Genomic DNA, 20,562 nt, shown 5'->3' with positions numbered 1-20,562 from the left:
ACTATAGACTAGACTATAGACTAGACTATAGACTAGACTATAGACTAGACTATAGACTAGACTATAGACTAGACTATAGACTAGACTATAGAATAGACTTTAGACTAGTACTGTTGTTGGATAAATGTAACAAATTAAAGTAGGGTGTTTAAATAATTGTAGTAAACATGTAAAAATAATATTATAACGTTCAAATGTATTTTTATTTGTGTTTCAGTTTATTTAACTTTTTTTTGCCAAAAGGTGATTCATAATTTTGGTTTTCAGGTTTACCTTTTGTTGCTGCTTCTTTTTGGCTTTTATTACGTTGTTTTTTATAATTCTTTATATTTGTGTGTTTTTTGTTAAAATTGTTAAGAAATTAACAAAATAAACTGGTTTTCACCAAGATTTACAGATAATTTGCATAAGATCATAAATTTTGTTCAAAACAACAAAACAGACTATAATAATAAAATAAATAAAAAGAAATAAAATAATATTGCAAAAATGTTTGAAAAACATTTCTTTGAATAGAAAAATATATTTTAAAAAAGATAAAAATTTTAATAAAACAAACAAAGCCCTTCCTTATATACTCTACTTTAAATTATCAATTGTATTAACAAGTGGGTGTTTTGGAAGTGTCAATATTGGAGCATTTTGAAAAAGTCAAATTAAACCTACTGAGTATCAGCCCACTTAATAGGTATTAAAACATTCTAAATATTTACACAATTTCCTAAAATATAAACAATTTGTAATAAATTATGAGCAATTTTTTTAGGCTTTTTAATTAAAATTTTCCAAAATTTAGTACTTTTACCTTTTATTGGAAAATTTTTTCTATTTTTACGAAATTATTAATTTTTTAATAATAAGTAGTATTTCTACTACTATTTTAATTAATTTCCCTATTGCCTATTAAACAAAATTCTATTCAAATTTTTTTAGTTTCTGTTTAGTACTTTTTTAAAAATGTGTATGAAAAAAAACTTCAGACTTTTATTTTAGCATTTCTTTTAATAATACTTTCTAATTGAATTAACATAGTATTTAACACTTTGTTATTAATAATAAACAAACAATTTTTGTAAAATTTAAATTAGAAAGTTTATTGATGATTAAAAAAACCAAAATTCTTTTTGTGCAATATTTTTTACCAAAACTGGTATCATTCAAATTAAACCTTAAACAACACCAAGGGTTAAAATGGGGACTTTAAGAATAAGAAAATATTTCTTCTTTTTTATACTACAAAATTTTCCATCCCTGTTTCAATTCACAAATGATGTGTCTATCTCCTTTTGAAATAAAAAAACACGTCATTTTTTAAGCCGGATTTAACAACAATTTCTTTTTTTAACCAAATAATTTTTAATTGTTTTGTTTGTTTTATTTTATTTTGCAAAATTAGTTTTAAAATATTTGTAAAATTAACCTAAAAAAGCAAAAAATAAAATTAGAAATCATGTGGGAGCAAAATTTAATTGAATTTCAATTGTTTTTATTCGGTGTTTTATCAAAAGCGTGAGTTACGTTTTTTAAACAGTCGTTATATAATTTATTGATAGAAGAACCAATTACTCTTTAAAATAATTAAAATAAATTAAAAAAAAATCGTTTCCCCTTTTTTAAACAGAAAGTACTTAACAAAGTAATTTAACAAAAGTACTTGTTTATTTTAATTGTTCTTTTGGCACTTTTTGTTTACATTTTTAAATAGTTTTTAAATAGCGGTTGCAATAACCTTTCCAAAGATATACAATTTTTATAAAATTTCTCTGTTTTAAAACAAATAACTTAAGTCAAACATAAAGTTTGGGGCAAAAAAAAATCAGTTCATTTTTTTAAGTTTGGTTGTTTTTATTTAAAAAAAATATTGAATTATTTCAATTAATTGCAGAATTCTAAAAAGAAGTCACAATAAGCTTTCTAATGATGTAAAATAATTATATCTTTGTTCCTGCTCTTAGAGTAAATAACTTAAGTCAAAAGTAACATCCGGAAAAAATCTTACTTTAAAATCTTTCAATATTTTTAAAGTTTTTTTTTTGTTTTTAGGAAATTTTTAAAAATATTGAAATTTTTAGAAGATTTCTTTAAACTAGTTACAATAAGCTTTCCATTGATATATGATAGCAATACCATTTATGTGTTCCTTTGCTTAAATTACTTAAGTTACAAATAACGCTTTAAAAAATCTTAATTTTGAAATTTTCTTATAATTGAAGTTTTTTGTGTTTTTATAAAATATGTATAAACATTTCGTAAAAATTTTAAAATTTTTGCAAATAAGACACAATAAGCTTCCCTATGATATATAATACTTCAACCTTTTCTCTCTCTAAGGATAAAGAACTTATATCAAAAGTTACACTAAAGAAAAATCTTACTTTTGAATTTTTGTTATTATTGAAGATTATTTGAGTTTTTTTTTAATAGGTTTAAATTAGTGAAATCATTTAAAGATTTAAACTAGGTTTGATTAGCTTTGCGATGGTATATTATACATAAATCTTTTCTCACTCTAAGCCTAAATAACTTAAGTCTAAAGTGATGGTTTTATTAATAATAAAACTTTTAAATTTAGTTGTTTTTTAAGTTTTTTGATTATTTTTACAAAATACATTTCAAAATATTGAAATTATTTTAAGATTCTTGTTAATAAGACTCGATTAGCTTTCCGATGATATATTATACATAAATCTTTTCTCACTCTAAGCTTAAATTTTATGAAATGCTTTGAAAAAAAAATTTATAATTTTTAAAGTTTTTTTGTCTTTTTAACAAAATACATTTTAAAATATTGAATTTATTTTATGATTTTTGCAAATTAGACAGAATTAGCTTTCCGATGATATATAATACTTAAACCTTTTCTCACTCCAAGGTTAAATAACTTAAGTATTAAGTAATGCTTTCATAAAAATCGTATTTTTGATTTTTTTTAAATGTTTGAAGTTTTTTTCTGTTTTAACAATTTTGCGCAAATATATTTAAAAAATAATATAAGATTTCTGTAAACTAGACACAATTAGCTTTCCGATGATATATAAAAGTTATAATATTTTGTATTCCTTTACTTAAACAACTTAAGTCAAAAATTTAGTTTTCAAAGAAATATTTTTCATTTCTTGAATATTTAACAATTTTTAGACTTTTTATAGAAATACATATTAAAATATTAATAGTTTTGAAATCTAGATCTTATTACTTTTCCAATGATATAACATAAGACTAACTATTCTCCTTCATATAGCAAATATCCTTCGACCAAAGTAATGCTTTAAAGAAAAAAGGACTTTAAATATTTTTATTAGTTCTTTAGTTTTTTAAGTACTTTTTTAATTTTAAATAAAATTTTGAAATTATTTCTGAAATTAAAAAAAAAAAATAGATTTCACAAGCTTTCATACGATATACAAATTTATATGTTTCACTTTTATACATTTTTTTTATTTTAAATAAAAAATGCATCATTTTTAGAATGATTCATATTTTGTGTGTTTTAAATAATCTCTTGAGCTTTAAACAAAATCACATAAATTTTAAACCTATTTATTAACAGTTGTTGTTGTTGTTGTTAATATTATTAACCGGACACTCATTCTGTCTCGAGTTTTGTTTTTATGTGAGTGAGTGATAGATATATTATTGAATAAAAACCGCCGATATATATTATTGTCTATATGAGTAAAGAGTAGTGGTAAACCTTGAATTAAAATACAACTTTCAAGTGGTTAATAAGTTTATATTGTTGTTTGTTGTTTTTTTTTAGCAAAATTAATACAATGAGTTTTTTTTTAACAACAAATATAATTATTATTATATTTTTTTAATACACAAAACACGTTGCATACAAAAAAAGTTATAAAATAAACGGATTTAGAAACAAAAAAAAAATTAAAAATTCTTAAATAATTGTAGCAAATTGAAACAGGAATTTATGTGGATAATTTGGCAATTTAAAAAGTGCTAAAATTTAAAAATAAATTGGATTCATTTAAAATGAATTTAGAGCAAATTTTATATTAAATCAAATAATTAACATTTAATAGATAAATATTTTATTATATTATTTCCTTCAAAAGCAGGAAATAAGAAGAAAACTTTGGGTTTTTCGCTGCCATATTAAATCAACTTAACCTTTTGCCTCTCATAGGTTAAAGAACTTAAGTCAAAATAGAAACTTTGAAAAAATGTATTTGTTTTCAATTTTTAAAACTTTTTGCCGTTAATAAAAAATACTTTTTAAAATATTGTATTTCTTTTAATTAGGAAGACATGCCAAATTTTCCAATGTTATCAAATAATGTTAATTTTTGTGTCTGCTATGTTACATAACTTAAATCAACAAAAACTATGAAAATATAGAAATTTATATATTTTTTTTAATTTTTGCAGTTTTTTGTCTTTTTTTTAAAAAATACATGTTAAACTATTGATATAAGTTTTTTTTAAAAAAGTAAACACCATAAGCTTTCCGATGATATGCAATTATTATACATTTTGTCACAATTTGCTGATATAGCTTATGTCAAAAACTACTTTTTCCAAAAAATTTACTTTTTTATTTCTGTTAATTTAGAAGCGTTTTGTCTTAAAACTATAAAAATATATAAAACATATTAAAATTGAGTTTTAGAGTTTTGAAAAGTAGACACAATTAGCTTTCAGATGATATATAATCGTGATACATTTAGCCTCTTTTAGGGCAAACAACTTAAGTCTCAAAATGAAACAAATGAAGAATCTAATTTCTTAATGTTTGTTATATTGGAAGTTTTTTGTCTTTAAATAAAAATCAATATTAAAATATTGAAATAATTTTTAAAGTTTTAAAAAATAGTTGCAATGAGCTTTCCAATGATATCTACATTTTGTCTCAATTTGCTAACATAGCTTAAGTCAAAATTGAATTGTTTGAAAAACTTACTTTTTATAACCACCACCAAAAAAGATGGAGGTATATTTTGTTTTTGTCATTCCACCTAAGACCCATAAAAATATATATTCTGGGTCATTATAAGATTCCAAAACGATCTGGCCATGTCCGTACGATTATCTGTAGACGATCTAGCCACGTACGAAAGTAGTTAGCAAGCTGAATTTGCACAGATAATTTCAATTGATGCGGTTTGTTTAGTATTAAAAGTGGGCAATAACGGTCCACGATTTCGCCTAGGCCCCATATATGTAAGGTAGTGGACATCTATCTATCTATCTATCTATCTATCTATCTATCTATCTATCTATCTATCTATCTATCTATCTATCTATCTATCTATCTATCTATCTATCTATCTATCTATCTATCTATCTATCTATCTATCTATCTATCTATCTACCTATCTATCTATCTATCTATCTATCTATCTATCTATCTATCTATCTATCTATCTATCTATCTATCTATCTATCTATCTATCTACAACTTCGATATCCGAAATCAAAGTTACTTTTGTGTCAATATGGTTATTTAGGACAAAAATAGGGCGTACTAGAAACAGGTGGCGTTATACCTTTTATCTTTTTTACACAAAATTACACATTTTACACATACTTTTTAATATATATTTTTTTTGTATTTAAAATCTTTTTCCTAACATACCGTTTTATTTCCCCTATTTTTCCGCCAATTTCTAACTGTTTGCTAATTCTATTGTATTAATTTACAAAAAAAAATCTTGATAAAATATGAAATTAAATTGTAATTGTAAAGCTGTCATGTAGTTTTTTATTTATAAAACTTTGTACATTTTTTTTAACTGAAGTTCATTAACTTGGTCATGTTTGGTGTTTTTGTTTTTGTATTTTTTTTTTTTTTGCTGTTGCTGGTTGATTCATGCAATATTTAACAAATGATCTCATTTTCGTTAAAACATTTTGCCAGGTCATTTAACTGATTTTTTTTGTAACATTTATATCGATTATTTATTTCATTTTTTTTCGTTAAGCATTAAATTCGTGCTGATTGCTAAAAATGTTTCATTTTCAAATTTTGTTTAGTTTACAAAAACTTTATTTAAAATTATTATATATAAAATTATTTAAAAATTTAGTTTAAGTGTAGTGATTGCTGTTTATAGGTTATTGATAAAAGCCCACATTAATTACAAAATGTTATACACACTTATATAGACAAATCTACTAAAAAGCCAAAATTATAGATAGATATCTATCATTAATAATGTTAGTTATTTATTATTAATTCTTAATGATTTCTTTCATAATTCATAATAAAATTTCAAAGAATCTATAATTATCGGCAAAAAATTAGTTAAACAACTTTAAAAAAAAACAAGAAAAACTTTAGGAAATTAAAAACTTAATAAAACTCTAAAAGCAGCAAATCATTAACGAAAAGCAAAAGTTTTGCAGAGATTCCCAAATGTTCGCAAATTAAAAGAAAATTTACTAAATCAAAAACTAATTTCGAAAATTTCAAAATCTACTAACGTTAGTTAGAATTTAACTTTTATTAAAACATTTAACTAATTCACACAATTTTCTTCAATTTAAGACAAATTTTTGAATGTTCGAAAATTCGAACTTAAATTCGAACATACCAAAAATATCTAAAAATCGCCTAAATTAAACTTCAATGAAGTTTAGTTATAAAACAATGATGATTTAAGACATTTTTATGTATTTTGTGTACAATTTTTGATGTTCGAAAATTCGAACATAATTTCGAAATTAACAAAAATGTCTAAAAATTGTCTTAATTTAACATTAAATCAGATTTATTATAAAGTTATAACTAGATTTGACAGTTTTCTTCATTTTGTTGCAAATATCCAATGTTCGAAAATTCGAACTTAATTTCGAACATTCCAAAAATGTCTAAAAATCACCCAGAATGATCTTCAATGCAGTTTAATTATAAAATTATATCTATACAAGACATTTTTCTTTATTTTTTGATGTTCGAAAATTCGAATTTAATTTCGAAAATTCCAAAAATGTCTAAAAATCGCCCAAATATAATCTTATAGCTGTTTAATTGTAAAATTATGATTAGATAAGACATTTTTCTTCATTTTTTGCATAATTGTGAATGTTCGAAAATTCGAACTTAATTTCGTAATTTGAAAAAAAAAAATTCAAAAAATATCTAAAAATCACTAAAATTAAATTTTAAAGCAATTTTACATTTAAATTATTATTATATTTGAAAATTTTCTTATTATTGTGGTAAATTTTAAATGTTCGAAAATTCGAACTTAATTTCGAAATTCTAAAAGAATGTCTAAAAATAACTAAAATTAAATTTTAAAACAGTTTTTTGTTTAAATTATTAATATATTTGAAATTTTTCTTCATTTAGTGACATATTTTTGATGTTCGAAAATTCGAACTTAATTTCGAAATTTGAAAAAAAAACTCGAAAAATGTCTAAAAATTAAAAAAATTGTAGTTTAAAGCACTTTTACGTTTAAATTATTTTTATATTTGAAATTTGTCTTTTTTTGTGGCAAATATTTAATGTTCGAAAATTCGAACTTAATTTCGAAATTTTAAAAATATTTTCAAAAATGTTTAAAAATTACTAAAATTTAATTTTAAAGCTGTTTTACGTTTAAATTATTAATATATTTGATATTTTTCTTCATTTTATGCATAAATTTCGATGTTCGAAAATTCGAACTTAATTTCGAAATTAACAAAAATGTAAAAAAATTGTTTAAATTAAAATTTTCTGATTTAATTTAATATCTTGCAGTATTTTGCTTAGTAATGTTGTTTAATTTGCTGCGTTTTAAAGAGATTCCATTACAGAATTTATTGTTGTTGTAACTCAGGGTTGACAATATTTGTTGTGTGTTTTGGCATGTCAGTGGCATGAACTTAATCGCTGCTATGGCCCATTTTTATCACAAGGTCGGTTATTCATTCATTTATTCATTGATCGGTCTTCTTTTATAGCGGCAAGTGATAAAAACCACGATTCATACAATGCAGCAAATTCAAAGACAAAAAAGCCTTTAAAAACACCTCCCTTTGAATGGAATCAAATGAATTGAAATAAAAGAAGACGTTTAACCTTTAAAAAGAAAAGATTATTGTAAAAAAATGCTGCATTGTTTGTTTAAAATCAAACAATAATAAAATGCCTAAAAAAATTTGCATTTTTTGTTTGTAAATTATTTCAAACAATAGTTTTTTAAATAAAAACTAAAAAATGCATTTATTTTACATTTTATTTTAAATAATGATAATTAACAATAATGCATTCTTTAAACAATAATTTGTTAATTAAGAAAATCTTGAAAAAAATTTTATTACAAAATTTTTACAAATTTGTTTCTTTGATGTAATAATTTTTTTAACTTTAATAATGATGATGAGAGTTTGATAATGACACTTGGTGATTATGTTTTAACACAATAAAACACAGATTTTTAGGCCAAAAACAGAAAAGAAACTTCCATAATTAACAAAAAACTATATATAAATTTATTAACCCTGGCTTATGGCATGAAGTCAAGTGTAAATTTTTATAGTTTTTTATTATTGTTGCTAAAAGAAGAAAAAACTCTTTATTCTTCTTTTGTTTTAAATGACTTCACATTTGGTTTTTGTAAGAAAAACATCATTAAAAAATAATGAAAAATTAGCAACTGTCATTGTCAACGCAAAAAGAAACCAAAACTTTAATTCCATGATGACATGTCTTTATTTCAAACCCTTTGAATATTCAATTCACTCATTGACTTTTCGACAAAAAAAAAAGATTTACGAAAATTCACCCACCCTGTTAGTCAAGCATAACATTTATTGTCCACTTTTTGTTAACTTAATGATTTTTTTTTATTTATATAAAATAAAATTAATAAAAATAATTAAATTACAAGTTTAATTTATAGCATACAACCTTATTATAGTTTAAACCAGGGTTAACTAAACTTTATGCAGTTCATGGCAGTGGTGAAAAAAAAATCACAAACAAATTATTAAATTGCTTTAAAACTGCTCATATTAAAATAAAAAACCACAAAATTATTTTAATTAAAAAAACCTAGAAAATTTTCTTTAATTTAAAAAAAAAAAAAATCAAGTTTCAAAATTTCGAATTTAAATTTTCAAAAAGTTGTAAGCAAAATGTTATATTTTCTATATATTAAGACTAATTTTAGAATTTCGAAAATTCGAACTTAATTTTGAAAACTAGAAATTTTGAAAAATGTGTAAAAATCTTTAAAATAAAGTTTTCATTATTTTAAGACTAATTTTAGAATTTCAAAATTTCGAACTTAATTTTGAAAATTTGAAATTTTGAAAAATGTGTAAAAATCTTTAAAATGTCATTCTTAAACCAATTTATTGCTTAAATTTGGAATTATGGCAACCGTTTCTTCATTCTAAACCTAATTATGAAATTTCGGAAATTCGAACTTAATTTCGAAATTTTCGTAAAAGTTCGAAATTTATCAGAATGTCTTAAAAATATATATAAATTTTTTATTTTAAATTTCATTTATTTAATAGTTTTAACCTAATAACAAGTTTTTCTTCATTTCGAGGCAAATTTTAGAATTTCGAAAATTCGAACTTAATTTCGAAATTTTCAAACATATCGAAAAATCTTTAAAATATCATCCTAAAACTAATTTATTGTTTAAATTTAGCATTAAGACAACTTTGTCTTTATTTTGACACTTATTATGCAATTTCGAAAATTCGAACTTAATTCCGAAATTTTGGAAAATGTCTTAAAAATATCTAAAATTTTTATTTAAAATTTCATTTATTCATTAGTTTTAACATAATCGCAAGTTTTTCTTTATTTTGAGATTAATTTTGAAATTTCGAAAATTAGAATTTAATTTCGAAATTTTCGAAAGTGTCTAAAAATTATTTAAAATAGTATTTTATGTTAATTTATTATAAAAATATCTGTAAATTACCAATATTCTTTAAAAATGTCTAAAAATCATTTAAAATTGTATTTTATTTTAATTTTTTATGTAGAGAAGTCTTTACTACTAGTTTTCTTTAAATTTAAGCGAAATTTTTGAATTTCGAAAATTCGAACTTAATTTCAAAATTTTCGAAAATGTTTAAATATTTCGAAAATATCTAAAAAAAATCTCTTAAATTTTTATTTAATGTTAGTTTGTGAAGAAAATATTTACTTAGTTACAAAATTTCTTTCAATTTAAGCTTAATTTTAGAATTTCGAAAGTTCGAACTTAATTTCGAAATTTTCCAAAAATGTCTAAAAATCATTTAAAATTATAATTTATGTTAATTTATTATGTAGATAAGTCTTTATTACTAATTTTCTTTAATTTTGAGCGAAATTTTTGAATTTCGAAAATTCGAACTTAATTTCGAAATTTTCGAAAATGTCTAAAAATTGTTCAAAATTATATTTGGTGTTAATTTATTATCGAGATTTTTTTAATTACTAAATTTTCTTTAATTTTGAGCTGTGTTCTTGAATTTCGAAAATCCGAACTTAATTTCGAAATTTTTGAAAAAGTCTAAAAATCATTTAAAATTGTATTTTATGTTAATTTAAAAAAATATCTCTTAATTACTAAATTTTCTTTCATTTTTATTGAAATTTTTGAATTTCGAAAATTCGAACTTAATTTCAAAATTTTCGAAAATGTTTTAAAATCATTTAGAATTGTATTTTATGATAATTTATTAAAAAAAATATCTCTTAATTACTAAATTTTCTTTAATTTTGAGTGAAATATTTGAATTTCGAAAATTCGAACTTAATTTCGAAATTTTGGAAAATGTTTCAATATCATTTAGAATTGTATTTTATGTTAGTTTATTATGAAAATATCTCTTAATTACCAAATTTTCTTTCATTTTGAGTTTAACTTTTGAAATTCGAAAAATCCGAACTTAATTTCGAAATTTTGGAAAATGTTTCAAAATCATTTAGAATTGTATTTTATGTTAATTTATTATAAAAAATATCTCTTAATTACTAGTTTTCTTTCATTTTGAGTTTAACTTTTAAAATTCGAAAAATCCGAACTTAATTGCAAAATTTTTGAAAATTGTGTAAAAATCTTTCAAATTTTTATTTTTTATTTTTTTTTAATAGAAAATAACACTTAATAACAAGTTTTTATTGAATTTGATTTTCATTATCAAATAAATTTTGAATATTCGAAAATAAATGTTTTTTAGTTGATCCCTTGGTATTTCAAATTCCCTTATTTTTTTTTTTTAAACAAATTTGGCTGTCAATTCAATTTAATTTCAATTTTAATAATTAAAATGAAATAGTGATACGCGTGCTTAGTTTATTAATTAATTACTTATAAAAATTATTTGATAGTTTTTATTGTTATACGAATATACAATTTTTTATTTCTATTTTTTTCTCCTTATTTCATCAATTTTTCAAACAGCAGCAGCAGCAGCCAATTAAATTGGTTTTCATTATAGTATTTGTATTGTAATTCGTAATAAATATTTGTGAGTTAATCACTTTAGACTGTCTTCATAAATTTAGTTAAACGACCTTACTAAACTAAACCTATTCGTTTGTCTAATGGGTGGGAGGTGGTTGCTTTAAAAAGGGAGGTAGAGAGGCAGTTGGGTTACATTTAACCATTAACTGTTAGTGAATTTTGCCATAACTAAATAGAGAAACAACAACTATTAGTTTGGTCTCTATGACAAAATAAATATGAATATTGTACAAAATAAATGCTTACGATTTCATTTTGAAGATACAATTATACATAATTTTTTTTTCTATTTTTTTTCGCATATAGTTTTGTAGTTTATATGTTGCCCTCCTCGATGGTAATGTTAGCTGGTGATGGCGTTAGTTAGTTAAACTTGCTTAATGTTTTTGCTGTTTCTTTTTTTTTTTTTTTTGGCCACAAAAAAAAACATTTTTTTGTTGTTATATTAGACGATTTCACAAAAGAAAAAAATTAAAAACATTTGTTTTTGCTCATATTGTTTGTTGTCTATTTAATTTTTTGCTCATTTCAATTTATACATAAATTTAATGTATAAAATGAAATTCATGTACAAAAAAAAAACTTCTCTTATAATAAGTGTTAATTTCATTTTGCGTATTTGTACGCCAGAAAAAAAAATGCCGCAAAACCAAACCATATTTAGTTTTTAAAGAGGGTGGTGGTGTGTTTATATTTAACATGATTTATATCATATGAATATGTATTAGTTTTTACATAAATTCATTACAATTTGCAAGTCAAATTGTCTGAGAGTCTCACTCCTTGAAAGCATAATTAATGCGTAAGATGAAAATGTCTTTAAAAAGTTCAAAAAGCTAAAAAAAACAGCTTTTTGAACTAAAACTGTATTAAAGTTGAAGTTTTTTTTTTCAAATTTCTAAAAATATCGAAATTAAGTTCGAAATTTCGAAAATCTCAAATTAGACTTAAAATGAAGTAAATCTTGCTTTTATATTAAAATTAATCAATAAATGAAATTTAAAATTTGATTTTGATAATTTTGAAAATTTCAAAATTAATTTCTAATTTTTGAAATTCTAAAATTAAGTTTAAAATTTAAGAAAAATAGTAATTATGGGTTTTTTTTATAATAAATTAACATAAAATACAATTTTAAATGATTTTCTGACATTTTCAAAAATTAAGAAATTAAGTTCAAATTTTCGAAATTCCAAAAAAAATTTTCATTAATTGATATTTTTATAATAAATTAATTTGGAAAACAATTTTTAATGATTTTCAAATATTTTAAGAAATTTCGAAATTAAGTTCGAATTTTTTAAATTCCAAAATTAAAGAACATTAGTAATAAAGAGATATTTTTATAATAAATAAACGTAAATAACTAGAAATGATTTTTAATAATTTTTGAAAATTTCAAAATTAAGTTCAAATTTTTAAAATTTGAAAAAAAAGCTCAAAATTAAAGAAAATTAGTAATTAAGGTATAATTTTTCATAAATAAACATAATAAATAATTTTAAATTGTTTTTTGACATTTTTAATAAAATTCGAAATTAAGTTGGAATTTTCAAAATTCAAAATTTAAAATCCAAATGGAAAAGAATTAGTAATTAATTGAAATTTTCATAATAAAACTCCATTTCAAACGATTTATATACTTTTTTTTGAAATTTCAAAATTAAGTTCGAATTTTCGAAATTCCAAAATAAAGCTCAAATGGGAAAAAATAGTAATTAAGATATAATTTTATAATTAATTAATATTAAATACAATTTTAAAAGATTTTTAGAAATTTTCAAAAATAAATTCGAATTTTCAAAATTTTAAAATTTGGCTTAAAATCAATGCTGAAATTCATCAGGAAATTTCTTTAAGGATAACACTTTTAAAATTCTTAAACAATTTTAAAAGTTAGTTTAAATTTTTAGAAATTTAAAATTTTACTTCAAATTTCCAAACATTGGAAAAGATTTTCAATATAAAAAATCTTTTTTTAAATATATATCGTGTTAGTATTTTTTTTTTTTTTTGCAATAATTTTACTTCTGGCTTAATTTTCAACAGGAATTAACTGTATGCATGTTATTAACAAAATTTAATTTCTCATTTTTATTTAATTTTGTTTAAAATGTGTCATTTTAGTTTTTATTTTGGGGTTTTTTTTCCAAATCTAGTTTATAGTTAAACTGTAGTATGAAGGCTGTCAACAAACTATTTTATTTGTGTCGAATTTAAGTTTTTTGGTTTGTTTTAATTTGACATTATTTTTAACTAGCAATTTAGTTTTGTTAAAATTTTTATTTTATTTATTTAAACTTCCTGATTAACAAATATGTTGTATTTTTCGTATTTATTTTATTCACTACTTAGTGTTTTTTTTAATTTTCTGAACAATTTTATTGTTTATTTTTTGTATAGTGAATGATGTGTCAATGAACGTCTTGGTTTAAAAACAAAAAAAAAAAATGTTTAACAAAAAAATTACTTGTAGTTTAAATTTTGTAACAAAATGTTACACGAGTGGTTTTGCGGATGCATGTAATTTTGTTTGTTTGTGTAAATGTTTTGCAAATAGAAATGTTAGAAGTGGAACAGGGGATGAGAAAATATAGTGTTAGAATAAAGAATTATCTAAAGATATATCTAGACTATAGACTGGACTATAGACTATTGAAGACTACACTATAGACTAGACTATGGATTAGACTATACACTATACTATAAACTGACTATAGATTAGATTATAGACTAGACTATAGACTAGAATATAAACTAGACTATAGACTAGACTATAGACTAGACTGTAGACTAGACTATAGACTAGACTATAGACTAGAATATAGACTAGGCTATAGACTAGGCTATAGACTAGACTACAGACTAGACTATAGACTATACTATAGAATAGACTATAGGCTAGACTATAGATTAGACTATAGACTACACTATAAACTAGACTATATACTAGACTTTAGACTAGGCTATACATAGATAGATAGATAGATAGATAGATAGATAGATAGATAGATAGATAGATAGATAGATAGATAGATAGATAGATAGATAGATAGATAGATAGATAGATAGATAGATAGATAGATAGATAGATAGATAGATAGATAGATAGATAGATAGATAGATAGATAGATAGATAGATAGATAGATAGATAGATAGATAGATAGATAGATAGATAGATAGATAGATAGATAGATAGATAGATAGACAGATAGATAGATAGACTTAAGACTAGAGTATCGGCAACACTGTATACTAAACTACACTATATGCCTTTATCACATTATCACCAATTTATAAAATCCCCTGTATTTAGTTAGTATTTATATATTTGAAAATAATATATAGTTTTAATTGTCTACTCCCCTTTCCATATCTCATAACAAATAAAAACTGCCGCCTATTTAAACACTACAGACAGACACATAGAAATTAAACATAATTTTCTTAAAATTGAAATAAAAATTTTTTAATTCAGTTTCAAGAAAAAAAATCCAACACTACAATTAAAAAAATAAATCAGACTCCTCTCTAACATGCAAACTTTTATTTAACAATTGAAGTAAGAAAAACTTGAAAAGTTTTTTAACGTCAGAGACAAATAAAATTTAAATACAAAAATAAGAAATTTGTTGGATTATTCAAATTTGAAAAAAAATCTTAATTTTCTCAATACTGTGTTGATTTTCAAAAAAAAAAAATACAATTTTCATTGTCAGTTTTAGATTGATACATGAAGCTTAATTATAACTTAAAAACTTATGAGAAAAATAAATTTTATATATAGATAATTAATTAGTTAAACAAACTAAAGAAAGAAGTTGACGTTAAAGAAAATAATAATAAAATAATTATTTATTAGAAAAAAAAAAACACAACACTTTCGATTTCATGGATAATACTGTCAGAGAGTTTGAGAGTTTTTTTTTGTGTATTTTTTGGGGGGTAGCAATAGGTTTATTATATTGTCTGATGTGAATTGTAAAGGTGAAAGCATTTTCACTTTCTTTGCTTATTTCTTTATTTATTAATAAATAAATAAACAATAATCATAATAAAAAATAATAAACAAAAGGAATTATTTATGTATAAATAGCAGCAACATTTTTTTTTTTTTTTTGCAAAAATATTTAAATTGCAAATGCTTTAATTAAATGCCTGAAAAGTGTTATATTATTGAAATGTAATTTGATCTAGATAAATGAAATTGTTTATTAATTGTATAATTAATGCAATTATTTTAAATATTTTTTATTAAACAAATTGATTTTAATAAGAAAATTTGCAAACGCTTTACTTTTTTAAGGCAGTGCCTTTTGCTTTAACATATTTCCCGTAGAAAATAGAAAAAGTGTCAAAATTATATATCATTAGAAAGGTAATGTTCTCAACTTTTTAGAAGTATTAAATTTCAATATTTTAATATAAAGACAATAAAACTAAAGCCAATTTTGAAATTTTAGAAGAGTACTTTTTTAAATTACTTACTTTGTCCGAAGTTGTATGGCAAAAGGGAAAACAAAACATACCAAAATTATATATTAATGGAAAGGTTATTGTCTCTACTTTTTCAAAATCGTAAAATAATTTCAATATTTTAATTTGTCTTCTCTTAAAAGACAATAAAACTAAAGGTAATTTTAAAATTTTAAAAGACTACTTTTTTTAATTACTTACTTTGTCCGTAATTTTATGGCAAAAGAGAAAACAAAAAGTACGAAAATTATATATCATTAGAAAGGTAATTGTCTCTACTATTTAGAAATACTATAATAATTTCGAAATTTAAAGGTATGTTTTTTTAAAGACAATAAAACTAAAGCCAAATTTTGCAATTCTAAAAAAGTACTTTTTTAAATAACTTACCTAGTTTTATGAAAACAAAAAGTACCAAAATTATATATCATTGAAAAGGTAATTGTCTCTACTTTTTAGAAATATTAAAATAATTTTAATATTTTAATATAAATTTTCTTAAAAGACAATAAAACTAACTAAAACCAAATTTTGAAATTTTAAAAGAGTACTTTTTTTTAAATTATTAACTTCGACTGAAGTTTTAAGGCAAAAGGTAAAACACAAGGTACAAAATTATATATCATTAGAAATTTTAAAATAATTTCGAAATTTGATGGTATGTTTTTTTAAAGACAATAAAACTAAAGTCAAATTTTGCATTTCTAAAAGAGTACTTTTTAAATTATTAACTTCGACTGAAGTTTTAAGGCAAAGGGAAAACAAAAAGTACTAAAATTATATATCATTAGAAAGGTGATTATCTCTACTTTTTAGAAATCTTAAAATAATTTCAATATGTAAACTTTTAACAGACAATAAAACTTAAGACAATTTTAAAAGAGTACTTTTTTGAATTACATACTTTAAATGAAGTTTTAAGGCAAAAGGTAAAACAAAAGCTATCAAAATTATATATCATTAGAAAGGTAAATGTTTCTACTCCTTAGAAATCTTCAATTAATTTCAATATTTTAATACTAGGTGTTAAAAAAGACAAATAAATTGAAAAAAAATCTTTAATCGAAAAGAGTTCTTTTCATAAGAGCTTACTTTAACATCTTTGCCAAACAGGAAAGAAAAAGTGCCAATTCTATATATCATCGGATAACTAATGGAGTGTGCTTTCAATAAGACTAAACATTGTTTCAATAGTTTAATAGGTATTTTTTTAAAAAAAGTGCAAAAAAGTAAAGAAAATTCAAAAATGTTTTAAAAGAACTTAATAAGACCTTACCTTTGACTTAACATTGTTTAGTCAAAAGGGGAAAGAAAAATTACCAAAACTATATATCATCGGATAGCTAATGGTGTCTGCCATCCAGTAAACTAAAAATAATTTCAAATTTTAATATGTACTTTTTTAAAAAAGTGCAAAAAAGTAAAGAAAATTCAAAAATGTTTTAAAAGAACTTAATAAGACCTTACCTTTGACTTAACATTGTTTAGTCAAAGGGGAAAGAAAAATTACCAAAACTATATATCATCGGATAGCTAATGGTGTCTACCATCCAGTAAACTAAAAATAATTTCGAATTTTAATATGTACTTTTTTAAAAAGGCCAAAAAACTAAAGAAAATACTAAAATATTTAAAAAGTACTTTGATAAAAACGTACTTTAGACTTAATATTATTTGTCACGGGGGAGGAAAAAAGTACCTAAACTGTATATCATAGGATAGCTAATAGTGTCTGCCTTCAGTTAAACTAAAAAATTATTTCAATATTTTATGTTTTTCTTATTTTTTTTTTCTTTTTTCAAAAAAAAAACTAGAAAAAATACTTAAACGTTTGAAAAGTACTTTATTGGACTTAAGATTTTTGTTGTAGGGGAAATGTGAAATGTAATAAAATTGTTATATCGCTAGAAAGGAAATTTTGAGTTCTTTTAAAAAATATAGTATTCATTTTAATAAATGTATTTAAAAAAGACTAAATTCTTAAAAAATTCCAAGAAAAATATGAATATATCTTTTTTGTTTTTATTGGACTTAAGAACTTTGTTGTGTTAAAAGTGAAGAGTAATCAAATTGTATATCATTCGAAAGGAAATTGTAATTTCTTAAAAATTTAAAAATTTTTTATTATAAAAATCTAAAAGAAATGTTTAAACAATGAAAATATTAATATTTCCTGGAATATTATATCGATTTATGATATAAGTATTCTAGGGAAGAATATATAAAATAAGTAACATTATTTTGTATATCATTTGATAGCTAAGAGTATTTACTTTTTAAAAATATAAAACTTGTTTTATAAATTTATAAGTTTTTTGTTTAAAAAGACAAACAAAACTTTAAATAATGAAAAAAATTATAAATTTTTACCATTTTCGTTTAGAAGAAAAAAATACTTGTTACTGTATATCGTGAAAAAGGAAATATTGTGTACATTTTTAAAATGTTTTTAAAATATATCAATATAATTATTTATAAAATTTAAAAGATTTAATTTAATTTTAATTGTTAGAAAAATTTATATATTTCTTAAATTAGTTAGTTGCCTTGGTATATAGTGTTTATCATCATTATATATCATTAGAAAGCTTATTGTTTGTAGTTTTTAAAACTGTAGTTTTAAACTAAATTTTAAAAGTTTTCAAAGATAAATTTACTGAAATTTCAAAAACAATTTTATTAAAATATTATTTTTTTTTTTAAATTTTGGAAGATTTCTTAGAGAAATCTATAGATTTTGTAGAGAAAACTAAAATTGACCTATCTATGAACTTTAACCTGTAGTGTTTTTTAAAATAATTTTATATATATATATATTTTTTTAATTTCTTTTTAATGTTCAATATTAACTTTCGATTTCTTTTATTCTCTTTCTAGGTAAGCAAAATTTTAAATTACATCTTAAATATACAATTTTTTAAAATGTAAGTAATATTTTCACTTTCAATTTAACAAACAACTTACCTCCTTAATTATCTATTATCATGTTATTATCCCATTTAAACCTTTTACTACCCAATAACTTCCCTACACCACTTTAAGTTAAACGAACAAACCTTATAACTTTTTTGCCTAAGTCTCCGCCATTAACATGTTAAATATTTTAACAAGACATTTTTCAAGACAACACTTTTCACATTTTAACATAAAAGCCATATAACTATTATTTAATGCTAATTTGCAACACTTTTTTTGCCCATAAAAAATTAAAGATTTTAATCAATTTGTTCCCATAAAAAGGGAAACAAATGCAAATAAAATCCATTGTCTTTTCAAGCAGGGAATTTAACCTATTTTTTCCCCTTTGGAAAAAAAATTTCCTCAAATGGAAACTAAAACTATATTTAGGCAATTATTTAGCTGTGAAATAGAAATTTGTTACATTTTACCTAAAGCGGACTTATATACGAAACAATTTTAAGTTACCACGAAAATCGTTTAAATTTTTCAACTAAAACTTAAGTATATGTGTTGAAAGCTGTCTTTAAAAATAACTTAACTGCTGCAAAATGTGGCAAGTTAAAGACACAAATAGAAATCATTTGTTGTAAACACCTTTTCAAACAAAACTGCACAGAAAAACATTATTATTTACTTAATTAAAACTTAAGTTAAATACTAATAACGCCGTTAATATTTTACAACGGCGGCCTTTAACTTAAAAAAATTTTTAGCGCCGACCTGAAATTCTTCTATAAGACGTTTGAAAAATAAATATTTAAATAGCACAAAAATAAAGTTAGTTAGTTTGAAAGGAGGATGTATACACATCAAATCAGAAGAAATACACCTAGGCCTCTATCGGGCCTGTTGCGCGCTTCTTAACTAGTGCCACGGGTGGGAATCTAACCCACCAACTCCAGACTAGAACACTAACCACTAACCTAGCGGAGGCCACAAAAAATAAGTTTTAATTTTTTTAAATTTTTAACGAAATTTAAGCTGCGCCCATTTTCAAGCTTTTTAAATTTAAACGCCGTTTGATCATTGGCGGCCTTTAATCATTCGTTTTAGTTATTTGTCTATAATATTTTTTAGCGGCGTTAAGCTGCTCCGTTTTAATATTTTAAGAGTAAATCCTAAAAAAAGCTTTTTGCAATCCTTCTTAAAATTTTTTTCTTTCACAACATTTTCATCGCCGCCTGTTTTCAAATTTGAACGGCATTTAATCGTCATCAGCCTTTAATCATTCGTTTGAGTTAGTTCAGAGACATTTGTTTAACTAAGTTCGTTTCAGCGATGTTAGTTTTTAAAATTTTTAACGGCATACTTAAAAATTTTAAGTTGCGCATACTTTCAAGCTCCCATTTTAGTATTTAAAGAGAAATAACATTTTCATCCTCGCTGTTTTCGAATTTTAACGGCGTTTAAACATCGTCGGCCTTTAATTATTCGTTTGAGTAATTTGTCTATAACATTTTAAACGGCATTGGTTTTAATTTAGTCTTCAAAATTAGTTTACAAAGAGAAATTTCAAGAAATTAAGTATCAATTGTTTAACTAAGTTCATTTCAGCGACGTTAGTTTTTAAAATTTTTAACGGCGTTTAAGCTGCGCCTACTTTTAAAATTCCATTTTAGTACTTAAAGGTAAAACACTAAAAAATTAATCCTTTCATAATTCTTCTTACCATTTTTTTTTCCGTTCACAAAATTT

The 20,562-nt window shown here is 22.1% G+C and overlaps 1 protein-coding gene across 1 annotated transcript in view; it reads left to right on the top strand.

Moving 5' to 3' along the window:
* LOC124420106 (bicaudal D-related protein homolog) overlaps nucleotides 1-19,700 on the top strand; it is a 30,163-nt gene extending 10,463 nt beyond the window's left edge. Inside the window, exon 2 of the mRNA XM_046952015.1 lies at nucleotides 18,784-19,700. Within this exon, the coding sequence (XP_046807971.1) occupies nucleotides 18,784-18,834 (51 nt within the window). The 3' untranslated portion in view covers nucleotides 18,835-19,700. The remainder of the gene's footprint in view (nucleotides 1-18,783) is intronic.
* The last annotated feature ends 862 nt before the right edge of the window (nucleotides 19,701-20,562 follow it).

This window comes from Lucilia cuprina, chromosome 5, assembly GCF_022045245.1.
Source record: "Lucilia cuprina isolate Lc7/37 chromosome 5, ASM2204524v1, whole genome shotgun sequence".
Classification (NCBI taxonomy): domain Eukaryota; kingdom Metazoa; phylum Arthropoda; class Insecta; order Diptera; family Calliphoridae; genus Lucilia; species Lucilia cuprina.
This window is presented reverse-complemented; position numbering and strand designations above follow the sequence as displayed.